The sequence below is a fragment of the Anabrus simplex genome, chromosome 11 (assembly GCF_040414725.1).
Source record: "Anabrus simplex isolate iqAnaSimp1 chromosome 11, ASM4041472v1, whole genome shotgun sequence".
Lineage (NCBI taxonomy): Eukaryota > Metazoa > Arthropoda > Insecta > Orthoptera > Tettigoniidae > Anabrus > Anabrus simplex.
In genome coordinates, this window is record NC_090275.1 from 74143171 (window position 1) to 74167087 (window position 23917).

At 36.9% G+C, this 23917-nt stretch overlaps 1 protein-coding gene across 3 annotated transcripts in view; it reads right to left on the reverse strand.

Annotated features, from left to right (window-relative positions):
* LOC136883454 (protein maelstrom homolog) overlaps positions 1-23917 on the reverse strand; it is a 228650-nt gene that overhangs the window by 84399 nt on the left and 120334 nt on the right. For all 3 annotated transcript variants that reach the window (XM_067155759.2, XM_067155761.2, XM_067155760.2), the window contains exon 8: positions 12925-13077. In XM_067155759.2, coding sequence (XP_067011860.2) covers positions 12925-13077 — 153 coding nt within the window. The remainder of the gene's footprint in view (positions 1-12924; positions 13078-23917) is intronic.

Sequence of the window (23917 nt, forward strand, 5' to 3'; positions counted from 1 at the left end):
AACCATTGATACTACCATGGCGGGTAATTATCAAGTGTTGAAACTTCCATAACCCTCAGTTGTCCAGAGAAGTTGGTTCCATATTTCAACACCACATACAGTTTGGTCTGAACGAGTAGCAATTATGATAATTATAATAAAATAATAAACTACAAAACACTTCAATGAATGGCCCTGAAACTGCACCGAAAATGATGTAACAGAAAATTACCGGTAATCTAGCCTGCCCATTACATGATCATTGAACAACATTATTTTAATTTCCAAAACGACTGAAATATGATAACACTAATAAAGTTAAAAGTACAATTCGAAGTAGCCACTGGCATCACTGGAGCATGATGTAATGGGAAGTCACCGAAAAACTAGCCGGCTGACCACGCACCATATGGCTTTCCTGAGATACTTTATCTTCGGAAAAACACTGTCTTGCACTCTCTGTCAGACTAACAAGAAGAGAGGAAGCACTATTGTAGCACTACATTAAAGTAAGTTCTAACTTTTAATTATTAAAGCATATAAACAGAATTAAAAATAAATGTTTCTACATTAGTAAAAAATTGTCATCTATATAATAAAGTTAAGTGTTTTGTCTGTACATTACTCAGAATTGAAAAAGAATGACATTTCTGTATCGGCCATGTCCACAGTAACAAGGAAATGCACTTTGACTTTTCCGTAATTCCTGTCTGTCTGTATATATGTACACACATCAACAAAAACGGCCAAAGAGATTATAATGAAAATCTGTATGTAATGTTTGGGAATGAGCCGCTACAATCTTATCTATAAGTCATTTTATTCACACTGAGTGTTGATCAACAATAACATTATACTGACGATTGTTTGTTGTGATATTCTTTGTCTCTGATGCTGCCAATCATCTCCGATAGATGGGATTACTGCTGCGTACCAAGTATAATAACCTGCCTGAATATTAGCGGGAAACAGCTGGGGAGTCAGATAACTTTCTTCTTTAGCATGCCATTCCTCTGGTTCATACATTTTCTGATAATGCTGGTACGTTACACACTGGTTCATCAAAGTATTCCAGCTATTCAATCCCTACTCTGGCGCGCTGATTGAAATGAGCAGTGTGCACACTTAAAGCAGAGCCTCACTTATGACCTGTTGTAGAATTACAATTTTGGCCTATTCCAAATTATAGCACCCGAAAAGAGCTGTTACTTAAGAAAAGCTTCTTCTTCTTCACTTTTATTAAATTCAGCATTCGTTTTATTCCAAATTGGCAGCATAGAGGGGGTTTCTCCTCTGGCCTGGAGGAAAAATTTGCCTCCAAGTCAGATAGTTTTTTTCCCCCCGCCGTGTAATGAATTGAGATTTTCCGCCCACCCAAAATTGAAAAAGTGTTCACGGCTCACGGCTGTCTGCGGTAGAATTTTGCACTGTTAGATCGGCAGCGCAGTACTGTTTGTTAAAAGTGAGAAAAATGTGTGGGTTTTCATTTGATAGAGTATTTCATATGATAGCATTGCTATTAATCACGACATTCCTACTGGCGTTATTGTAATGACCTATGTTAATTTTAGTTGAGAAAACCACTAAGACAGTCTTTCTTGGGAAGTAAAAAGGCAGGTGGAGAGCAAGTGTCTGCCGTTATAATGAAAACTTCCCAACTTGATTGTGCCTGATGGTAGGCAAAAGAGCCTACCATTACAATGAACATTCACTACCCCAGTCTTCACATAAGAAAAGAAGTTTGGCGACTTCCCCGTCGTGTTTCTAGGGTAACGTTAAGAGCTATGCAATTTACTAGGCTACACTCTTACGTGTACACTACCCAACCTAGATCTCTCTAAACAATGTAGAATTCCATGGCGAAGCAGGGTACATCAGCTAGTCAATTTATAAATTTAAAAAAATAAAGTATGATTTATGAGAAGCTGATGATCTTTCAAGAACGAAACATGGCATTCTTTGTTTAATAGTATGTCTTTCTTACAGGTATGTTGTAATGTTACAGATATTATAACTGGTGCTCGACAGACTGAAAAGCTTTAAAATTACATATACTGCACAGGTTGGTCCAAAAAGTCACTGCCCATTATTATTACTACTACTATTGTATATAGTTTCAACTTCGTCAGACCCAGTCCAACACAACTTTAGGATTATACAGTGGAACCTCAATCGATTGTTCCCAGAACTATAGTTTTTTCCCGGATCAATCATAATTTTCAGTCCCGAAAACATAACCAATACAATCTGGGTTAAAAGAACTCTATTTCTCGTTCTTCGATGTATCATTTTCCCCGAATCTACTGAATTAATTTCGGTCCCGACGAACTTTAAACCCCCAATCGATCGTTAGTCGATAAAAGCACTAGCCCGCTATTATGAGTAGATTATCAAGTGCTGGAACTTCCATAATGCTCCATTGTCCAGAGAAGTAGCAGTTAAATGCAATGTTGTGTACAAATGAGGCAATGTATGATACTGTTTACATGTGAATTGAGAGTTATTGAATGTAATCAGCATGTCAGGCTGTGAATCTGAGTATAACATAGTAAAGGCAATGATAAGCACATCAATCGTAAGGTTTTTCAGAAGACGAATGTCAAGTCAGCAATGCAGCTTTTTAGCAGATTTGTTGCGATAGGTCTGGCATAGGGAACTCTGTATGAATTGCTCAAACACAGTGAAGTAACTGAAATATTTACACAAGATATGAACAACTGCAACCTTATAAAATTTAATTCCTTAGATCAGTTGTACAGAAAACAAGAAAAAACAGAATTAGGATTGGTCAGATGCAAAGGGACCTGCAATTCAGCCTGACCATGGTAGAAAGGCCGATGCCCGGTTTCACCAACCTTGGTCAAAATGTCTTGATGTCAAATACGACGGTCGATCAAGGCTTTACGATTCGTTAAAATGAGAAGCGTTTCACCAACGCATATTGGCTTTATTTGAGGTTTCGTCAAATATGACGATTCATCAGAATAATATTTAGGTTTCCATAACAAATTAATGTATGTTGGCCTTTCTGATTCGTTCGTAAAACAAAAGAGGGTTAGGAAGCAATAGAATTCAGTTCACGTAAGTTATGTAATGTTTCTCTATTGAATTAACTTGTATCTGAAAGTTAGTTATTTAATATTGTTTTGATTAACTACTAAGAAGAAATGGACAATAAAGAAACATTTAAAAAAAAGGGAAGAGAATTTCTCCAAAGAAGAGAAAGCATTAATGGTAACGACCTGCTCTTGGTGAGCCGAAGTCCTCGGACACATCCCGGCACTAAAAGCCATATGCCATTACCAAGTAGCTGCCTCTGTGGATCAGTGGTAGAGTGTCGGCCTCCGGATCCCAAGATAGCGGGTTCAAAACCGGCAGAGGTAGTCGGATTTTTGAAGGGCGGAAAAAAGTCCATTCGACACTCCATGTCGTACGATGTCGGCATGTAAAAGATCTCTGGTGACACATTTGGTGTTTACCCGACAAAATTCATTAAATCTCAGCCATAGACGCCCAAGAGAGTTTCGGTTTACTCGGTCTGCCATCTAGTGGGCCTGGAGTAAAACGGAATGTTGAAATTGACGAGCAGACAGCCAGATGGCGTCAAATTGAAATGTCTGCACACGGTAGCTGAGGCCATACGATTGTTATTATTATTACCAAGTGAGCTAAGAGCTAACACATAATCCATTAGTTGTGTTCGGGTGGACCAATGCTTCACACATAACTGCAAGGCAAGTTTTGAATTTCAGCTGTCCAAATGACGAGGCGCGCTTCCGATAGGTATGAGCTCACACAGGAGAAATTCTTCTCAGAAGTTCCTCTCTCCGTGTCTTCCTTCTGGTAAGTGTGAGCAGGCCTTTAGAATGCGATTCTGAAACTCAGTATGTCGTTAGTGATGCAAGTGTTCTTTCCAAATTAAGGGGCATTGGTGGTAGTGACTCTAAATGCCGTAAGTATCCTTCATTACTCTCCTATGATGTGCAAAATATGTAGACGCTACAATGAAAAAAAAAACCTGTCAAACCTGTCAAAAGGAGAAGGGGTATTGTGAAGTAATAATATTTTCAGATTATGCGGAGATTAATGCACGAACTTCAAGAGTTTTGAAATTTGTGCTGTTCAGAGGAACATCTGCTATTGAAATTACCCAAAATGGTATTTCATTACAGTGGAACCTCGATTTTCCATTTTTGAGGGAACCATGGAAAAAAACGTACAACATAGGAAAACTGAAAATCCCCCCTAAACCAAACCAAACTACAGCCCCAATGGGCCTTCCACCTACCAAGTGAACAATGCTTGGTCTGAAAGCCTTCAGATTACGAGGTGACACATGGTCAGTGTGAAGAATCCTCCCGGCCGTTATTCCTGGCTCTCTAGACCAGGGTTGTCATCTCACCATTAAATACCTCCTCAATTAAAGGTAATCGTAGAATGCTATTTGCTTTACGTCGCACCGACACAGATGTGTCTTATGGCGACGATGGGGTAGGGAAGGCCTAGGAATTGGAAGGAAGCGGCCGTGGCCTTAATTAAGGTACAGCCCCGGTATTTGCCTGGTGTGAAAATGGGAAACCACAGAAAACCATCTTCAGGGCTGCCGACAGTGGGGCTCGAACCCACTATCTCCCAATTACTGGATACTGGCCGCACTTAAGCAACTGCAGCTATCGAGCTCGGTAAATCGTAGAATGAGTGGACCTGGAACCAGCCCTCATATCCAGGTAAAAATGCCTGACCTGGCCAGGAATCGAAACCGGGCATCCGGATAAGAGGCAGACAAGTTAGACCACGGGGCAGGTTCAAACATTAATTACTGGCACACGACTTAAAAATCTCGAAACTTTACATTCAGTTTTACGGGGAAACTTCGTCAGTTTCCTCTAAAACCTTCCTTCAATTCACTAACTTTGATCAGAGAAACTCTTCGAAAAATCAAATACCCGTAACGCCAAGCCAAACAACAATCGACCACAAGTAGTTTTTAATTCTCTAATCTAATAAAATAAAGCACTTTAGATACAAAAGCACCCAACGTGGTGGCAAAATCTTTTTTTTTTAAAGCTTCCATTGTAATTTGGTCACCAGTATACTGTTCGTAGTCAGTTTATAGGAATCTTATACCGTGTAAATTAGCCCTACATCGATTTTTAATGTTTACATTGAAATCTAGAATATGGTTTGGAATGTAAGTATCGATTCTCTAGTTCTCGAATGCATTATATTCAATTCTGTCCGTCTCTAATCACAATCAAATTGGAAAGGGAAAAATATCATTAAAACTTCCGAATTTACAGGATTCACGACCTTGAGCTCAGCTGGAATGCGCGCTCGCTGTACAAGACGTTACAAGAGTAAAATGATACAAAGTTTTCAAATGTAACATGCGCAATAGAGGATGGTTGCCCAGTTGTACTTCCTCTTAAAACAATAATCACCACCACCACCACCTGTAACATGCGCAAATAAAACGACTGCAGTTTTCATAACATTTTAACAAAAAAAAAAAAAAAAAAAAAAAAAAACTGAAATGCAACAACTGTTCTGGTCTCTAACATAATCAATCGTATACCATAATATTAAACTAAATTTGTGTTACTGTAAGAAGAAGCAATAACGATTCCTGCCTGAAAGCCCAGCGACTATACAGTGCCCTGAGGGAAGTACCGAAAACCTGTTCGGTGATAAACTTGAAAAAAATAAATAAAATAAAATAAATAAATAAATAAACATCTAAACCTAGACATAACGTAGACGTTTTGCAAATCGTTTAATGAAACTTGTTCCGTCTTCAAGAAGATCTGTCAAGATGCGCTCGTCTCCTTCCAATTGTTGTGGACACACTCTGCTTTATGATTTCCGAGGATTCTCTAAAGAATACACTCGAATGCGATGCTAAGATGGTCTCATATGAAAGCTCACCGCCGATCGCTTTTCCAGTACAGTACATACTCAAATTACCGCAATGACGGGACGTTAAGACCAAAATCCGTAAGTATGCCATAACCGTCCTTCCGTGAGATACAGTTTCTTGAAAAAACTGTGATCGAGGATTTAGCGTTGATGGGAACGAAATTTCTGAACAGTTTATCCAGGAAATAGTTTCTTCGAGGAACGGATAATGCAGGATTTTTACAACGTGATTCGACTAGGATGCTCACGGGACCACGTAATTTGAACGAATAACACGGGAAAACGTAGTTTACAGAAATGTATAATTGAGGTTCTGCTGTATATTAATTCCAGATTTATTTTTCAGGTGAAGGATGTATCAAGAGATGCAAAGTCCAAGTCATCTTCTAAAGCAGCAAAAATTTTTTTCCAACTGACAGTGAGCATTTCCAATTGTGTACACTCTGCATTACTGGTTTTTTTTTTTTTTTTTTTTTTTTTTTTGGCCACTTCTTTCAGCAAACAGTACTTTAGTGAATTATATTGAACACTATCTGTTTTTAAATTATGTGCATAAATCTAGCAGTCTAGCACCGACAAACTCCAGCCGTTTCATATCACAGTAAGCAGTCATGCCAAGACCAACTGAGAGAGAGAGAGAGAGATTTATTAAAGAAATAAATCATCCATCCTCCAATAGGTGTGACCATTCGGATCCAGAATACAGTTTAAAAATATAAAAAAGTGCAAATTTAATCGTTAACGCTGTTCTCATCTTTTTTCCAGGGTTAGTGGGGGAGGAAGGTTAATCACATTCTCAGGTATAGATGGAAGTGAACAATTTGCAGAGAGTCCCTCAGTATCTGTATTACCATTTCTTCTATTTCGCAGAATGGAATTTTTACAATTTTGTAGAAAGGTCGATGTCTGACTAGGGAGTGTGCCTCTTGCTCCGAATAGCAGACCTCTGCCAACCCACCAATCAATAGGTATTTTATACTTTGTTGATAGCTAAGGCGAATGGTGGGATCTAAGACCATTGCTTTAATGTCCCTTCTGTTGATGGCTATGATGTCAGCCCTTCGATTAGAGTCATCGGTAGAGATGCAGTGAACCACCTCATGCACCTCTCATCCAGCATTGGACAACCAATGCTTTTACATGGTGGTGGCGATGGTTGCACATTAGGTCAGTGCTCCGGCAGAATCCAGCACCTGTCCAAGGGTTTCTGACTTGGTGCAGCAATTTTGGCAGCAACGGGTTGTGTTGAATGACCTACCGGGAACCTATCTGACTGCGGTGAGGTTGTATGACATCTTCACTGCGTTTATGTATTCAGAAGAGGACAGAGGTGATTTATGATTCATCCAGAAGTTTGCTTTAGGACAGTCTGAATATAACACTACTCTCTTTCCTTTATGTGGCAACTGGCACCACGACTGAATCGATTTCTCATAATTTCACGTAGTTTTCTTCCGTCAATCTTTGTGGGAAGACTTTCCTCTTGGATGTCAAGTCTGTGGAGTGCCGTATCTTGTTCTTCAGGTAACTTCCTTACGTACTGTAGATGAACGACCTGAATATGGAGTAAGCGATTACAAATATTGTAATGCTGTGTACCGGCTTCCCATTCTGCGCTAATTATTCCCATCCCTCTGACTTTCTGGCACTATACAGGATCAAATTTGGAGTATCATCTGGCAGCATCATTGTTTCTTTTGCAGAACTTCTTATATTTTGTCCAGATCTTTAAGAAAGGCGTTTGATAGTTGTGTCAGGGGGGCACATTGTAGAGGATTCATCAAACCCGGCCAAACAAACTCTTTAATAATCTTGATCTTTTGCTCTGGTTTTTATAAGTTTTGTTTTTACCAGATTATTTAAGACAGAAGTTGCTGTGCTTATTAATTTATGTCTGTCAAGTGAAATTTTGTTGTTGAAGTCAATTGCTAAATACTTCATTCGTTCATTGTTTTTATCGATGGGATTATTGATCCTTCAAGTATAGTGACGTTTCATTCAGTTAATTTTCCTTTCTTCGGGGTTACAGATTTGCTTTTAAGAGTATAGATATGTAAACCAATTTCTGCAAAGCTGCTTTAGGTTAAATCAACAAGGTAATAGCATCACTTTCAGTTTTGCTGAGTATGACTAGGTCATCTGCGAAAGCAAATGAGGATAATGGCAGTAGATCATCGGATAAAATATAGCCATAATGTTGGCGTATGTCATGGTCAGTGAGATTTTGTATTACAGTATTGATTGATAAATTAAACAGCAATGGTGAGATAGGGGAACCTGGAGCTATGCCACACTGAATTTCGATGGGTTTTGATTTCTTATGATCAGCTTCCACTTGAACAGGATTCTTTGTAAGAAATGTTTCAATTAGTCTACATAAGTTTGGAGGAATTTCAGACTGTCAGATAGATCGTTTGATATGTTCATGTCCAACCGAGTCAAATAATTTTGTGATGTCTAAAAAAAATGACGCAACAATCCTTTTTGTTACATTTTGCATTTTACATGTAACTAATCTCATGATTAGACCCGTATTGAAATTTGTTATAAATGCTTACAATATAGTGATTATTTTAATCCACCTTTTCAATACAAATTGGTTTTGTGTTGCTAGTTCATAATACTACAACACGAATTACAGGGACATGTTTCACTTTATTTACAAGCATCTTCAGCCTACATAATTGTCTCAAAGTTAAGACCTGTCATATTTGGATTGTTTTTACAAATTGTTTGCTTGAATATGAATCCATGTTTAGTAATAATATGTAAAAAACAAAGGAATTATGTACACATTAACAATATGAATTACAATGTTGAATTGAAGTAACCCTTAATTCTAAAATACATTGACATCCAAAACATAGTAACTACAATTTGAAACTTTGGCTAAAATTGTTTTCACAATGCTGTGGTTGATTGAATCAACTGTAATATGGCTTAAATTTGAGTCATAAACTGAAGGTTAAAATATAGGGGCCATTTTTTCTAAAATCCATGGATTTCTGGAACACAGTAACTTCCGATATTGAGAATTTGGTTACTAACTGTGATCTCCAATGCAATTATTTAAAAACTATGATTTGACTCCATGTGTGATTTGAGTCAAAATGATATTCTAAAAATTAAAATCTTGGAATCGTTGGAAACCAGCTTCTAGAATTTTCGAGGCTTGCTGCAGTTTGGTGATTTGATCAGTGAAAGTATTAGAATAATTAATTCTTGTTTATTGCGACTTGAATATCCATTGGTAGCAGATTGTATTAATGTAGTTGTAGTTAAAAGGGGGGGGGCTTCTATCCAAATCTTGAGTAGCTGTTTATGTTTCTTTCGAGGTAATAGAATGAGTGAAGCATCCCTTTGACTGCTGCTACAAAGTCTTTAAGAAAGACCACAAGACTTTGTAGCAGCAGTAAGAAAGACCACAATCAATCAACTACAGCATTGTGAAAACAATTTTAGCCAAATTTTCAAATTGTAGTTATTATGTTTTGGACGTCAATGTATTTTAGAATTAAGGGTTACTCCAATTCAACATTGTAATTGTGAAAACAATTTTAACCTTTTTTTTTTTTTTTTAGTTACTATGTTTTGGACGTCAATGTATTTTAGAATTAAGGGTTACTTCAATTCAACATTGTAATTCATATAGTTAATGTGTACATAATTCCTATGTTTTTTTGATATTATTACTAAACATGGATTCATACTCAAGCAAACAATTTGTAAAAACAATCCAAATATGACAGGTCTTAACTCAGACAATTATGTAGGCTGAAGATGCTTGTAAATAAAGTGAAACATGTCCCTGTAATTCGTGTTGTAGTATTATGAACTAGCAACACAAAACCAATTTGTATTGAAAAGGTGGATTAAATTAATCACTATATTGTAAGCATTTTACATTTCGCATTCCCGAGGCAACCATTCACGAGGAAAGCGTTGACATGAGTTCCAGGTAATGGCATGAAGCCACGCTGGTGAGGACTTAGTGTGACATATGAACGCATTCTCATATCTAGTACTCGTTCAGTTATTCTCCGAATCACCAAATACAGTAGAACCTCGATAATTCAAAATCGGTTAATTCAAAATCTCACCCAGTTCGAAGCAGCTCTCGTTCCCAGAAACATGAGGTACACTTCTGCACGTTATTTAAATTGTTTAATTCGAAATATGGATAATTAATAATTCAAAGAACAATGTCAGCCCCATTACCAAAATTCAGACTTTTAATTCAAAACTGCCTTTACATTTTGAAAAAAAATTAGTATTTTACAGACTAATTTAAATTTAAAATTTCTCTACGTCAGGAAAGAACGTGTCTTCCAGAATGTGCAGGGGTAGCTTTCTGCACTTTTCACTCACTTCAGTGTGTCTAAAGTGTGCTTCATATTTGCTAAGTTTGAGTGAAATCTTAATCCTTTTGTATTCCGAGTTTTAAGGAACGCCACAGTATCACGTAGCAGGCAGTGTGAGAAGCAAAATCCGCGAACAGTGGCAATGCCAACAGTTGGCGAAAAAGAGCGGCTCATATAATCAATTCGTGCGCACCGAACAATGTTACACGTTATAATTCTCATGTTAGGTCCGTATTGAAATGTACGTAAATACAAAGTATGTTACAAGTGTTATTTTTTTTAATATCCACCTATTCAATACAAAGAGATCTTTTTTAGAAATTAAGTATTATTATAAAATGTTAAGGGACATGTTTCGCCCATATTAAGGGCATCATCAGCCTCAAACTCAGACCTGTATGGTGAAAAATTAAGATCCTGATTGTTCTTACAAGTCATAAAAAGAATATATCAATGTAGGTGTTTGTCTAAACATAAAAATTATTAGAATGTCCTTGGTTAAAATCATAGTATCAAGCTGCATGTCATAAGTTCACACGATTATACTTTCCGGAGCGTTGAGTCAATGCACCCAAAAACCTGTTGGGAGTAGAGCAATAAACAGCTCAATCTTTATGATGAAACAGAAATGTGTTTCCTTGAATCTTCTTAAGTGGCTGTTCAGCTGCCTATAGTCTTATTTAACTGGCTGAAGGAGTGAAAGTCGAATGTGTTATGATAAGATAACAGTCTTCTTTAAGTAGTTGTGGGAGCAAGGAAAAAGTATTAGGCTGTCTATGGACGTATTTATCTTGCTTGAAGGAGCGAAAGTTGAAGGTATATTGACGTTGATAGAGCTTTTTGGTATGAAGTCTGTAACAAGAAGAGAGTGAATGCTTAGGAAAAATGTATTAAAATGTAAATCAGTTATGGAAAGGTTAGTTGAAGAAAAACAAGGTTATGTGTAGGTTCATTTATTTCTTTGATTAACACCATAACAGTCAAAGAGTCACTATGTTCAAAGGGTGTCAGGCACTTTCCGTGCAAGTACAAGGTATCTAAAAATGCAAACAGTACAGTAATCCAAAAGACATAGCATTTGCACAGGGGAGCCAGCATCATTTATCCTTGACTATGAATAGTGTTTTTTCTTTTTGCTGCATGAGGTTATGTCTGCCATTGTTTTATCCAAGTGCATTATTTGAATAATGTAAATGCATCTTGTTGGATACATTTCAGAAATAGTGTTTTCCATGGCATGTGAAAGGTTGAAACTGAGAATCAAGGTGATTGCATGCATTAATGTGTCGTAGAATACTGTGTGACGCGGCAAGGGTTGGCATTTCTGAAATACGAGAGAAGTGCCGGAAATCGTACAGAGGAGGAGTCACTGAATTGTTTTGTAATGCACACGGAAGCGAGAGACTTTCTCCCCTCGTTCATAGGAAAGTTCGATAAGCCACGATGTTTTAAGGGCATCGGCTACTTTCTGTGCAAGTACAAGGTATCTAAAAATGCAAACAGTACAGTAATCCATAAAACAAAGCATTTGCACAGGGCAGCCAGCATAATTTATTCTGGACTATGAATAGTGTTTTTTTCCTTTCATTGCATGAGGTTATGTTTGCCATTGTTTCATCCAAGTGCATTATTTGAATAACGTAAATGCATCTTGTTGGATACATTTCGGAAATAGTGTTTTCCATGACATCTGAAAGGTCTAAACTGTGAATTAAGGTTAATTGCATGCAGTAACGGGTATTTTGCGACGCCACAAGGGTTCGCATTTCTGAATTACGAGCTGGCGGTTAATTCGAAATCACGAAATTCGAGGTCCGATTTTTGTGTATCAATGACTTTGAATTAACAAGGTTTTACTGTATATGGTTATAGGTCTCCATTCTTTTTTATATCATTTATGTCTCTGCCCTTATGTAATAAAATTGTTCTGGCCGTTTTGAGTTTTGTAGGTACGTAGTAAAAAGCATCGTGTTGATGAGTAATGTCACAAATTTAGTAAGATTGAGGTGCCATAATACACGAACTGTAGTATGATCTGGGCCTGGCGAACTGTCAACTTTAATGTTCGATATTGCCTTACGGAATATTAATATCAGCAGGTAAGTCGGTGCTTTTTCCATAAGAGAATGGGGAGAATTGCCTTGCGGATGGAACGCTGAACTACAGAAGTTCTAATATTTAATACTTCATTCGCTCTGCTGCTGCTGCTTTTCACGACGCTGATTCTGATCCACAACGGTATGAATAAAATATACTGAAGTGTCCACAATAGTCTTCAGAGATCTGTTAATGCAGAGGGAAAAAGAATCTGAAAAATCTTCCTGTGAATAATCAGTCAAGCAATACATATATCAAGAGACTTGTATGACCAATGTTTTGTTTTTATCTTGTAGCCCTGTCTGAAATTTGTTTGTGGGTGGATTCAGCAATGTACTCTAGCATTTGCATTAGTAACTAATTGTCAGATGAATGTCACAAGGGGGTAATCGAAATCCAGATGTGGGATATAGTAGTAATGGGTGGTAACTTTGGGCCAAATACATTCAAACAATCCCAAGAAATGAAATAAAACTATGAATATAGAAGTTTCACTCAATCAATTTTGAATAGGGGTGTAAAACATTGCTTTTCTCTAACGCAGAGTAGTAATTAAAATAGAGGTACTCACCATACTTTTAGAAGTATCGCTGAAGATGGGAACATGAGAACCAGGAATCAGGGGCACGTCTACATCTTGACAACAGTGATCCGCAATCAGAAAACACCAGCGCTTGACAATTGATAAGGAACAGTACTGCACACTGTCCTTGGTTTCATGGAACTAAAAGCAGAATATGTCAATTAGACGACACTCCCTTATACATGCTGTATAGTCTAAGGACACTTGTAACATGGATCATTTTGACTAACTGCTAGTTTTCATGTTCAGGACTTTTTTAAAATATACAAATTAATAAAACAATTTAATTTGCTTATGTCACACCGACACAGTTAAGTCTTATGGCAATGATAGGATAGGAAAGAGCTAGGAGTGGGAATGAAGCAGCTGTGGCCTTAATTCAGAAACAGCCCCAGCATTTGCCTGGTGTGAAAATGGGAAACAACAGAATACCACCTTGAGGGCTGCCAACACTGGGGTTCGACCCACTATATCCCGATTGCAAGCTCACAGCTGTGCGACCCTAAACACATGGCCACTTGCTCGGTACAAAACTCTATATATAAGAGTTTTGTCTGTACATTGCTCAGAATTAAAAAGAATAATATATCTGTATTGGTCATGTCCACAGTAACAAGGAAATGCACTTATTACTTTTACTCTTTAATGTCTGTTTGTATATGTGTACGCGCATCACGAGAAAACGGCTGAAGAGAATTTAATGAAAATCGGTAAGTCGGGGAATGAGAAAATACAATCTAGGCTACAAATCATTTTATACACACAGGGCGAAATGGTAATTTAAGAGAAGGCCTAAAATTTATTCTCAAATATTTATGTTATTAGTGGTCCTATCGATTAATATTGCATAACTAAAGTTGTATAGAATTAAATTTCCGATCATTTATGTCTTATACGTTTTTTCGCTAGTGGTTTTACGTCGCACCATCACAGATAGGTCTTATGGCGACAATTATACATTTTTTACCGTACCGGCTATGATAACAGAGATATTCATCAATTTGTATTTTTGTTGCCAAGTCCATATCAACATCGAGCCACGAGAAAATGGGTAAACAGAATTTCATGAAAATCGGTATATAGAGTCGGGGGAATAAGAAACTACAGTCTATGCTATACACAATTTTATTCACCCTAGATAAAATGGTAATTAGGGTAAGGCGCTTAAAATGTAATTCTTAAATACCTATGTTACTGGTCTTATCGAAAAGTACTACATAACAGAATTTATAGAGAATACAATTTCCGATTATGTTTTATACAGTTTTATCGTACTGACGATGATAAGAGTGGTATTTGAGAGTTGGAAGAAAACTAAATGTGAAGGCCTACAATATCGAAAGTCATAAAATTGATCAACAATGTTACGATGACCATTGTATCAACCATTGTCTCTTATGTTGCCACTCATCTTCGACGTCCGCTTCCGTAGCATAACGGTTAGTGTTATTAGCTGCCGTCCTCACGGGCCCGGGTTCGGTTCCCGGTAGTGCCAGAAATTTAAGAATGGCAGGAGGGCTGGTTTCTGGTTGGAATAGTACATGCAGCTCATGGAATATTTCGTCATGACCACTTAGGAAGCCATGGGACTGTGACGATTTATTCCGTCATTATCGCTTGAAAGGTTAAGAGGAAGTACAACTAGTTAATCACTGGGAAGGATGCGGCCGTGGCCTTAAGGTACAACCCCAGCATTTGCCTGGTGTGAAAATGAGAAAACACAGAAAACCATCTTCAGGGCTGCCGACACAGTGGGGTTCGAACCAAATTTCTCCCGGATGAAAGCACGTAGCTGCGCGGCCCTAACCGCACAGCCAACTCATCTGGTACAGAGGATCTCAATGTAGTTGCTGAAGCACCTCAAGAGGTATCGCACAGTTTGTGAATGAGTGTGTACGATCAAGGATTAAGCCAAGATACTTTGGGTAAGGATAATACGGTAGCAGAGAACCAATTATTGATACATAGGTTTAAGGTCTGCCATTTTATTGTTCAGGTGGAAGCAAGATAATTCTGTCTTTTTTTGTGCTGGGTTGAAACCTCCATTTTTGAAACTATGCAGCAAGTTTATAGAGGTCACTTAACAAAATGTTCTCTGCAGTCTTTATGTTGGGATGTTGTGTGGCATGTCACGACCATGTGTTGCAAAGTACCCCTTTCATGTCTCAGTAGCTGCCCCTGTGGATCCGTGGTAGAGTGTCAGCCTCCGGATCCCAAGATAGCGGGTTCAAACCCGGCAGAGGTAGTCGGATTTTTGAAGGGCGGAAAAAAGTCCATTCGGCACTCCATGTCGTACGATGTCGGCATGTAAAAGATCTCTGGTGATACATTTGGTATTTACCCGACAAAATTAATTAAATCTCAGCCATTGACGCCCAAGAGAGATCCGGTTTACTCTAGGTCCGCTAGATGGCAGACAGAGTAAGCCGGAACGTCGAAATTGACGAGCAGACAGCCAGATGGCGTCAAATCGAAATGTCTGCAAACGGTAGCTGAGGCCATACGATTATTATTATTATTATTATTATTATTATTATTATTATTATTATTATTATTATTATTATTATTATGTCTCAGTGCTGAGAGAACCGACTTGAGCGAGTCTCGAATCCGCAACCTCCGAGACTAGAGATAGGGAGTATCGATCTAGAGTTCAGATGATCATGCAACAGTGGCAATAAGTTATAGTGTTTTGAATGTTTGAGAAACAATTTTATTAAGTGGAAAATTCAAAGTGTTCTGGGCATAAGATTTCATGTAAGTTTTACATGAGGCTAGTTGGTGCAATGCAAAGTTAGTGCATGTATAATGTTGTGTAACAGCCGACAACACACCGTCAGTGTGAAACAGAAACGCAGTAGAAAGTTGTGAGAGCATTTCTAGAAGCCAATGGAAGGAAATATTACGTAGATTTTTGACGCAGTAAGAAGCCACTTGTTCGAGTAGATTCGATGTCACTCCCCATCAGTTAGTGGGAGGAACACATGAGCCAATCAGACTTGAACAACAGATCTCCAGAGGGGTAAAGATTCCGGAAGCATCGAATTGAGAATAAAGGGAGAAGTTCTTCGACAGACCGAGAGAATCTAGCTAGCCGCTGTGTAAGCAGGGTGAATGTGACTATAAGCCATAACAGTGCAGTAAGCCATAACAGAGTTGTACGTGGCCAGGCGAGATCAGTCAGATAGCGCGAAGATTGTGCAAAGCAAACCGCAGCGAAGGGAAATTTGCTAGAGTGAATAACAACGGAGTATTGGAGGTGCTGGGTTTGAGTTTTGGTTTTGCACCTTCCTTCAACTAAACACTGTGTCGCGCAAGACAACCACGGTGTCATGGGTGCAGAGAAAAGATCAAGAAAGAAGTCAGGTGCTGACTGAAGGAGAAGACTTCAATCACAAACTAAGTAATCACCAAGTTTCACAGAGTTTAACATTACTGCGTTGAAGAGTGTAAAGAAACTGGATAGTCAAGGACTTGAGAGAGACTATCTCTAACCAAGAGCTATAAATATACTTGTAAAAGGGTTCAAGATTCTTAATTGTATATTTGTACTTGTACAGTGTGCTAATTTAAGATAATACAGGTGAAGGGAATTTTGTGTGTTGGGAAGTTGGTCTTGTCATTGTTTAGTATTAGCTCCCAAAAATTCCTAACCCAGTCCTTAGCCTGTCTAATCCTTAGGATCATGACAGGCAACAGCAAGCTCATGGGGTATATTTCTTTGCTGTTGATGTATTGCACCCATGAAGTAGGAATAACTTGATACAAATGGAGAAATAAGCCTAACACACTAATCTAGGTCAGAAAAAATGACTAATTGGCTTTTAAGTTCCAGCATGGCTTGGGTTTCCATCAGCCCAGAGATTATTTTGGTACCAATAAGTGCTAAAACATGTATATATTGGCTGTGAAGTAAGATCCCAATTACGAGGATCCTATGATTGGTCTTTAAAAAGAATGTTTAATATTTCTACTGTTATACAATCAAGTAAAGGTTCTTTTCCATTTTTTGCCCTTCTCTAGTGCTTATTCTACTTCGTAGAGAGTTATTAATAGTCCACCTGTGTCACAAACAGAAGAACAACGTCCACTATTATTTTGGAAAAGATCGGTCTCCAACTTTCCAGACAGTTTTTCTTCAAGTCTGATGCCAATCATCCCTCAATTATTTTACAAGCCCATTTGTCCTCCTAGTAGCTAACCCTGCAGCGTCTTGAACTTTTTTTGTGCATGTTAAAAGTATCGCTTACATTCACATTCTTCTATTTCCTTACATTAGTTATCCATACATTCAGATTTTGGCCTTTAAAATCTGGCAGATTTTGGTCTGGAGTTCTTTATACTTTTCCAAATTATTGGTCTTATTCCTACCAGCTTGATTTGTATCAAATGATGATTTCTTGTATCCAGTACAATTGTTTTGAATAGACTCAACTGCTTTCGATGTCTTTCAATATTGCACTCTGGTTGGAAAGCTGTTTGAGCTGTTTGCAAAGTTTAGGACTGACACACACTTTTGTAAACTTTGATTTCAGCTTAATTTTAGTGACCAATGGATTATGATACAATAAAGCATCAGCACCAGGATTTGCCTTCACTGCCTTAATGCAGTTTCTGAATCTCTCCATAATCATGATGTATACAATGTGATTCCTTTCAATTTTTGATTCAGTTTCAGCACTCGATTTCCAGGTGTACAATCTCCATGCCGGTAACTTACAGAAAATATGTCACAACAAAGCTCTCCTGCTGACAAAATTGAACAAACCTGTCCGCAAGATCATTTATCTCACCCAAACCATAACTGCCAATCATATCAACTTTTCCCACCTTTGCACCTCATTGGCATCGTTATTTCCAAATTCCAACACGACTGTGAGGCAAAATTGTGAAATTCAGCCCACAATATCGGCAGACTGTGAGCCAGAGTGCTGGGATTAGAGAGGTTAGGCAAGCCTGCTTGTTCCACTCCAGGAAACAAGCACTTGTTTTCACTGTGTACTATACTTCATTCTACCAGTGGTCACTGATGAATTTTCATACAGTGCTGCAGGAAATTAAAGTTAGTACAATACTTCACAGGTATCAGCAATTGTTTATTACGAAAATATGCCGCCAATGGCTCTGTCCATACACACTCAAGTGAAATACAAAATATTAACATTTGCAGAAAGGCAGCACCAATGAAAAAGTGGATATTTTTAAAAGCATGAAATGACAGAGAGACTTCAGAACATCACAATTTTGTGTGGGTATATAGCGAGAAGTCATAACGGTGAATAATTTACTCGCTATAGCAAAATGTACTTGTATCATATTTTTCATAAAAGTCAGAAGAAAAAACCTCACACGCGTTAAAAGTTTGTTCAAAACTTGTGTTTTTATGGATGTTTTCCATACTATGGCTTGTTCGTTATTTTCCTAATTCCGATACTATTTGAAAGTGCATGTTCAATTACATTCTTAAACATTGTAACAGTATCATTTCAGAGGCTTCAGTAATAAACGTTTCAGTTCTCTTATTCAAATGTGACCTAACCCAACCAGATATGTATCATGAAAATGTATTTTAAGCACCAGGAGAGTAATTATAACTCAAATGTGACCTAACCTAACCAGATATGTATCATGAAAATGTATTTTAAGCACCAGGAGAGTAATTACAACAACTTTTGTTGCTATAAATTTACATGGGAAGAGCCTTTCAGAAATTTAACCAGACGCGAGCAAATATAAAATAACCTCTGAAATCAGTGATGCACTGTGTTGTATCTTTAGGTGTATCACATACATCATTTCAGTACATAGCATTAAAATTAAGCGATCATTTACTTCAGCATTTATTTCTAACTAGCTGATGTACCCGTGCTTCGCTACGGGATTATCAGAAAGATTGACTTTGTGGTTTTCCTAACTGAAGTCAACATAAGTCATTACAAAAACGCAGTAGGAATGTAGCGATTGAAAGCAATGTTATCATATAAAATACTCGATCAAATGAAAAACTGCACATTTTCTCACTTTTAACGAACAGTACTACGGTATCAAATTATTATAATTAATGAACCACCTTTCCAATACACAAAACCCTTATATTTAGGATGAAACCATTTAATCACAAATTGGACATGTTTCACTCAACTTTGTGAGCATCATCAGCAATAGTTAACATAAATCATTGGTGGGTCAGGGCCCTGATCCTGGTGTATATCACAAAAGAATGTCTAATATACATTGATAAAAATATATAAATTTAACACTTTAAAAATAATCAATAAGATTATTTATGTCTATTAAAACAATTTTTTTTTTTTTTTTAATCATTCAGATTGTTTAAAATGTAAAAACGGAATGGATGGCTTAAATGTTAAAAATAGTATATGGTAATTAGATGTTCTTAAAAATCGTTGTCCAGCATATCTACGCTCGATTATATTAAGACTGTTCATGATAAAATCAGTTTTTCAAATCAGGGTGAGTTCTTATTATAGACTATGTTGCTGTTTTTTAAGAATAAACATGATGAGAAACGCTAAAATCGCACATGAAATTTGTACTTAACAATAACTATTTCACATTTAATAATAAAATATATCATCAAAAAGGATTAGCAATGGGCGACCCAATTTCCGGCATTCTTGCCAATATCTTTATGGACGATATGGAAACCAAATTAATAATTGACAAAATTAACGGCGTAAATCTATGGCTGAGATTTGTGGATGATACATTGGTAATCATAGATAAACAATTGAATAATAGTGACAACGTACTCAGGCTTCTTAACAACCTTAACCCTAGTATTCAGTTTACTAAAGAGGACGAGATCAACAACTCCCTAAACTTTCGAGATTTAACCTTGACTAGAGATAAAGATGAGTTCACTTACCAAATTTACAGGAAACCATCTGCCGCCCCTATAACAATAAAAAGCGATTCCTTGCACCCTCACTCCCATAAACAAGCTACATTTTACAGCTTGATTCACAGGGCCATGAACATTCCCCTTTCTAAAGCTAATCGAGAAAAAGAAATACGTTTCATCAAAGAACTAGCCATGACGAATGGTTTTAAACCTGAAATGATGACCAGAATCATAGGTAAAATTAAACTAAAGAATTCAACTACACTAGTTCCCGAAAAAACCAAAAGAACAAATTTCGCTATTTTTACTTTCACCAACCCAGCTATTTATAATGTCACTAAACCATTAAATAAGCATAATATTAACATCGCATACCGAACCTATAACACCAATCGTAATATCTTTTTCAATTCTAATTCTGTCAATACAATTTACGACAAATACTCAAACTCGGGAATATATAGACTCAAATGCACACAGTGCAATTTTTCTTATATAGGGCAAACTGGACGCAGTTTTCGAATAAGATATTTAGAACATTATAATGCCCTGAAACACAGAAAACATTCCGCTATGAGTATTCATATGAGAGACACAGGGCATAATTTCAGTACTATCGATCAAGATATGCAAATACTCAAATACATAAATAAAAGCAGTCTAATGACCGGGTATGAAAATGTTTACATTTCCTTGGACCAATACTTCAATAAGGATAGTAATTTAAATGAAGTATCGGATATTAACAGTCCCATAATTGAACAAATCCCCAAATTAATTGCTAAATTCGGAATTAATGCTAATAATTTCCTGAAGATTTTCCATTATAAACATGCTTTTAATCCTCCCGTAGCATCAGCAACAACAGTAGCCACTCCCACAACGCTTTCTACCATTGCATCCTCCCCATTGGCCGACAACTCGCGCAATGCCCCGCCTCCCTTCCCCTCACCGCTACCTTCCCCGTCTCCGCGACCGCATTCGTACAATACACGCAGCAGTAAGCCAGTTACCGTCAAACCTAAGTAAATAACCAAGGGACCAGTTCACACACGGGTAAGTGCTTTCCGTTATCATCTCCTTAAAGTGCTACACACTTTAAATTTTCCAATAGACGACACTCATATTTCCCCCTTTTTTCTTTTTCAGGATACATTCGATCAATTTCATATAATAGATCAGCATTTTTCCGTTAGAAGAACAATTTCAACTTATTACTGCATAAAATAATGGCAGAAATTACAACACAAGGAGTCCCATAAAGGCTAAATTACGCCGATCTAGACGACATTTTATCACCAGTGATATAATAGATCAGCATTTTTTTCGTTAGAAGAACAATTTCAACATATTTCTGCATAAAATAATGGCAGAAATTACAACGCAAGGAGTCCCATAAAGGCTAAATTACGCCAATCTAGACGACATTTTATCACCAGTGAACTCGTTTTTCAACCATCATGTGCGATTTTAGCGTTTCTCATCATGTTTATTCTTAAAAAACAGCAACATAGTCTATAATAAGAACTCACCCTGATTTGAAAAACTGATTTTATCATAAACAGTCTTAATATAATCGAGTGTAGATATGCTGGACAACGATTTTTAAGAACATCTAATTACCATATACTATTTTTAACATTTAAGCCATCCATTCCGTTTTTACATTTTAAACAATCTGAATGATTAAAAAAAAAAAAAAAATTGTTTTAATAGACATAAATAATCTTATTGATTATTTTTAAAGTGTTAAATTTATATATTTTTATCAATGTATATTAGACATTCTTTTGTGATATACACCAGGATCAGGGCCCTGACCCACCAATGATTTATGTTAACTATTGCTGATGATGCTCACAAAGTTGAGTGAAACATGTCCAATTTGTGATTAAATGGTTTCATCCTAAATATAAGGATTTTGTGTATTGGAAAGGTGGTTCATTAATTATAATAATTTGATACTCTGAACTCCAATGCGGTTGGAAAATGAGATTTATAACTTGTAACAGTACTACGGTGCCCATCTAACAGTCCAAATTTCCAGAGCTGGAATGACCAGGCTGCAGACGGCCGTGAACACTCCTCTGTCATTATTCCATTAAATATGCACACTGCTCATTCCAATCAGTGCCTCAGAGTAGGGATTGACTAGCTCGAATGCTATGATGAACCAGTGTGTTACGTACCAGAAGTATCGGGAAATGTATGAAGCAGAGGAATGGCATGCTAAAGAGTTACTCTACTTCCCTTCTCTCCAGAGCTTTCCATGAACTGTCAAACTGTATCACATCGTTACTTCACCAGGTCGCGCTCAAAGACAGACCCTCTAGACAGTGCAGAATAAACATCTTTTCCAAACAAGAACGAGAGGCAAGATGACCTATTCTGATGACCTCCATTTTTGTCAAGTCTCCAAAGAACTTTTATTTGTGCTTATTGTCATAATGTTTTTCTTTTCAGTTCTTTATTTATACAGCTGAAGAGGACCACTAAGTGGTCGAAACATGTCCTGTAAGTTTTAATTTTATTCAATTTTGCCTGAGGCATTAATAAAGTATCGATTAGGTGGTTATTTATACTTACTTCTTGATGACCACTAATAACATAATTATTTGGGAATTAAATTTTAAGCCTTCCCCTAAACTACCATTTCATTCAGCATGAATAAAATTATTTTTAGCTTAGATTATAGTGACTTATTCCCTGACTTTGAATACCAATTTTCATTAAGATAGAACCATTAGTAACATAAATATTTAATAATTCCAATGTACGCCTTTCCCGAAACTATCATTTTTCTCAGTGTGAATGCAATTATTTATGACCTAGGTTGTAGCGACTTATTCCCTGACTTCCCTTACCGATTTTTGTTAAGATACGACCATTAATAACAAATATTTGAGAACTAAATTTTAGGCGTTCCACTAAACTACCATTTCAGTCAGCGTGAATAAAATTATTTATGGCCTAGATTGTAGCGACTTATTCCCCAACTTTGCATATCGATTTTCATTAAATTCTCTTCAGCCGTTTTCTCGTGATGCATGTACATACATACATACGTACGTACGTACATACACACATACATACATACATACGTACATACATACATACAGGCAGGCAGCCAGGCAGGCATGCAGGCAGACAAACAGAAATTACAGAAAAGTAAAAAATGCATTGCCTTGTTACTGTGGGCATGACTGATACAGAAATACCATGCTTTTTAAATTCTGAGCAATGTACAGACAAAACTCTGATTTTTATATAGACAAGTTAACTGCTAGTGTTAATAAACTTGACCCTATTCGGTTTTATCTGATCCATATTGACTAGTACTACTTACCGAAAAACCGGTATAACGGAGCTGTAATAAGTCTGCCTTGTCAATACGTATACAATACAAATAATATATATAACTTATTGAATTTACATTGGTTTCATACATGTTTCGAGATCAAGGTCTGTTCTCTTCCTCAGTGATAAAAGATTTCCATAATCCTCAAGAAAAATTTTATTCTTTAATTTACATAAAAACAAAATTTCACATTAATAAATTTTTAAACTAAAATTGCCAAAAACTTGATTTTGTTATAGTCTGAAACACTTTTCAAATAAAAATAAAAAAAGCCTCAGCTATTCTTGTTCTCCCCCATTAAGATATTGCTTATCAATGTTCTAAACAATTAACGTACCATCCATGATATTTTAAAATGTTTTTTACTATAATGAGAGCTGGCTTCTGAATTGTTGAATTACACTAGACTGTGAATTTAAATTTTCTGATCATCATTGCATATTATTCAAATAGTGATCATCTGAACACACTACTATTACACTTTATATTTATGAGCATAAGAATTGTGTACATAGAGCCTAGTGGTCCAAAATTGATCATATATAAGCCTGGTGACATGTCGCAGAATTCCAAGTCCATGGTTTCAATTGTATATCTTGACTTATTTTAAGGAACTTCGCTTTGCTGCTTTTCTTTTGTGAGGTATAGTTGGATTTTTTCTCTCTTCAGTAACTACCAGTATGTTTTGGTTCAATTTCCTTCGATATCTGCATTCAATTTCCTTTAGATCCTCGTAAAATCTTTCTCCTTCCTCTTAC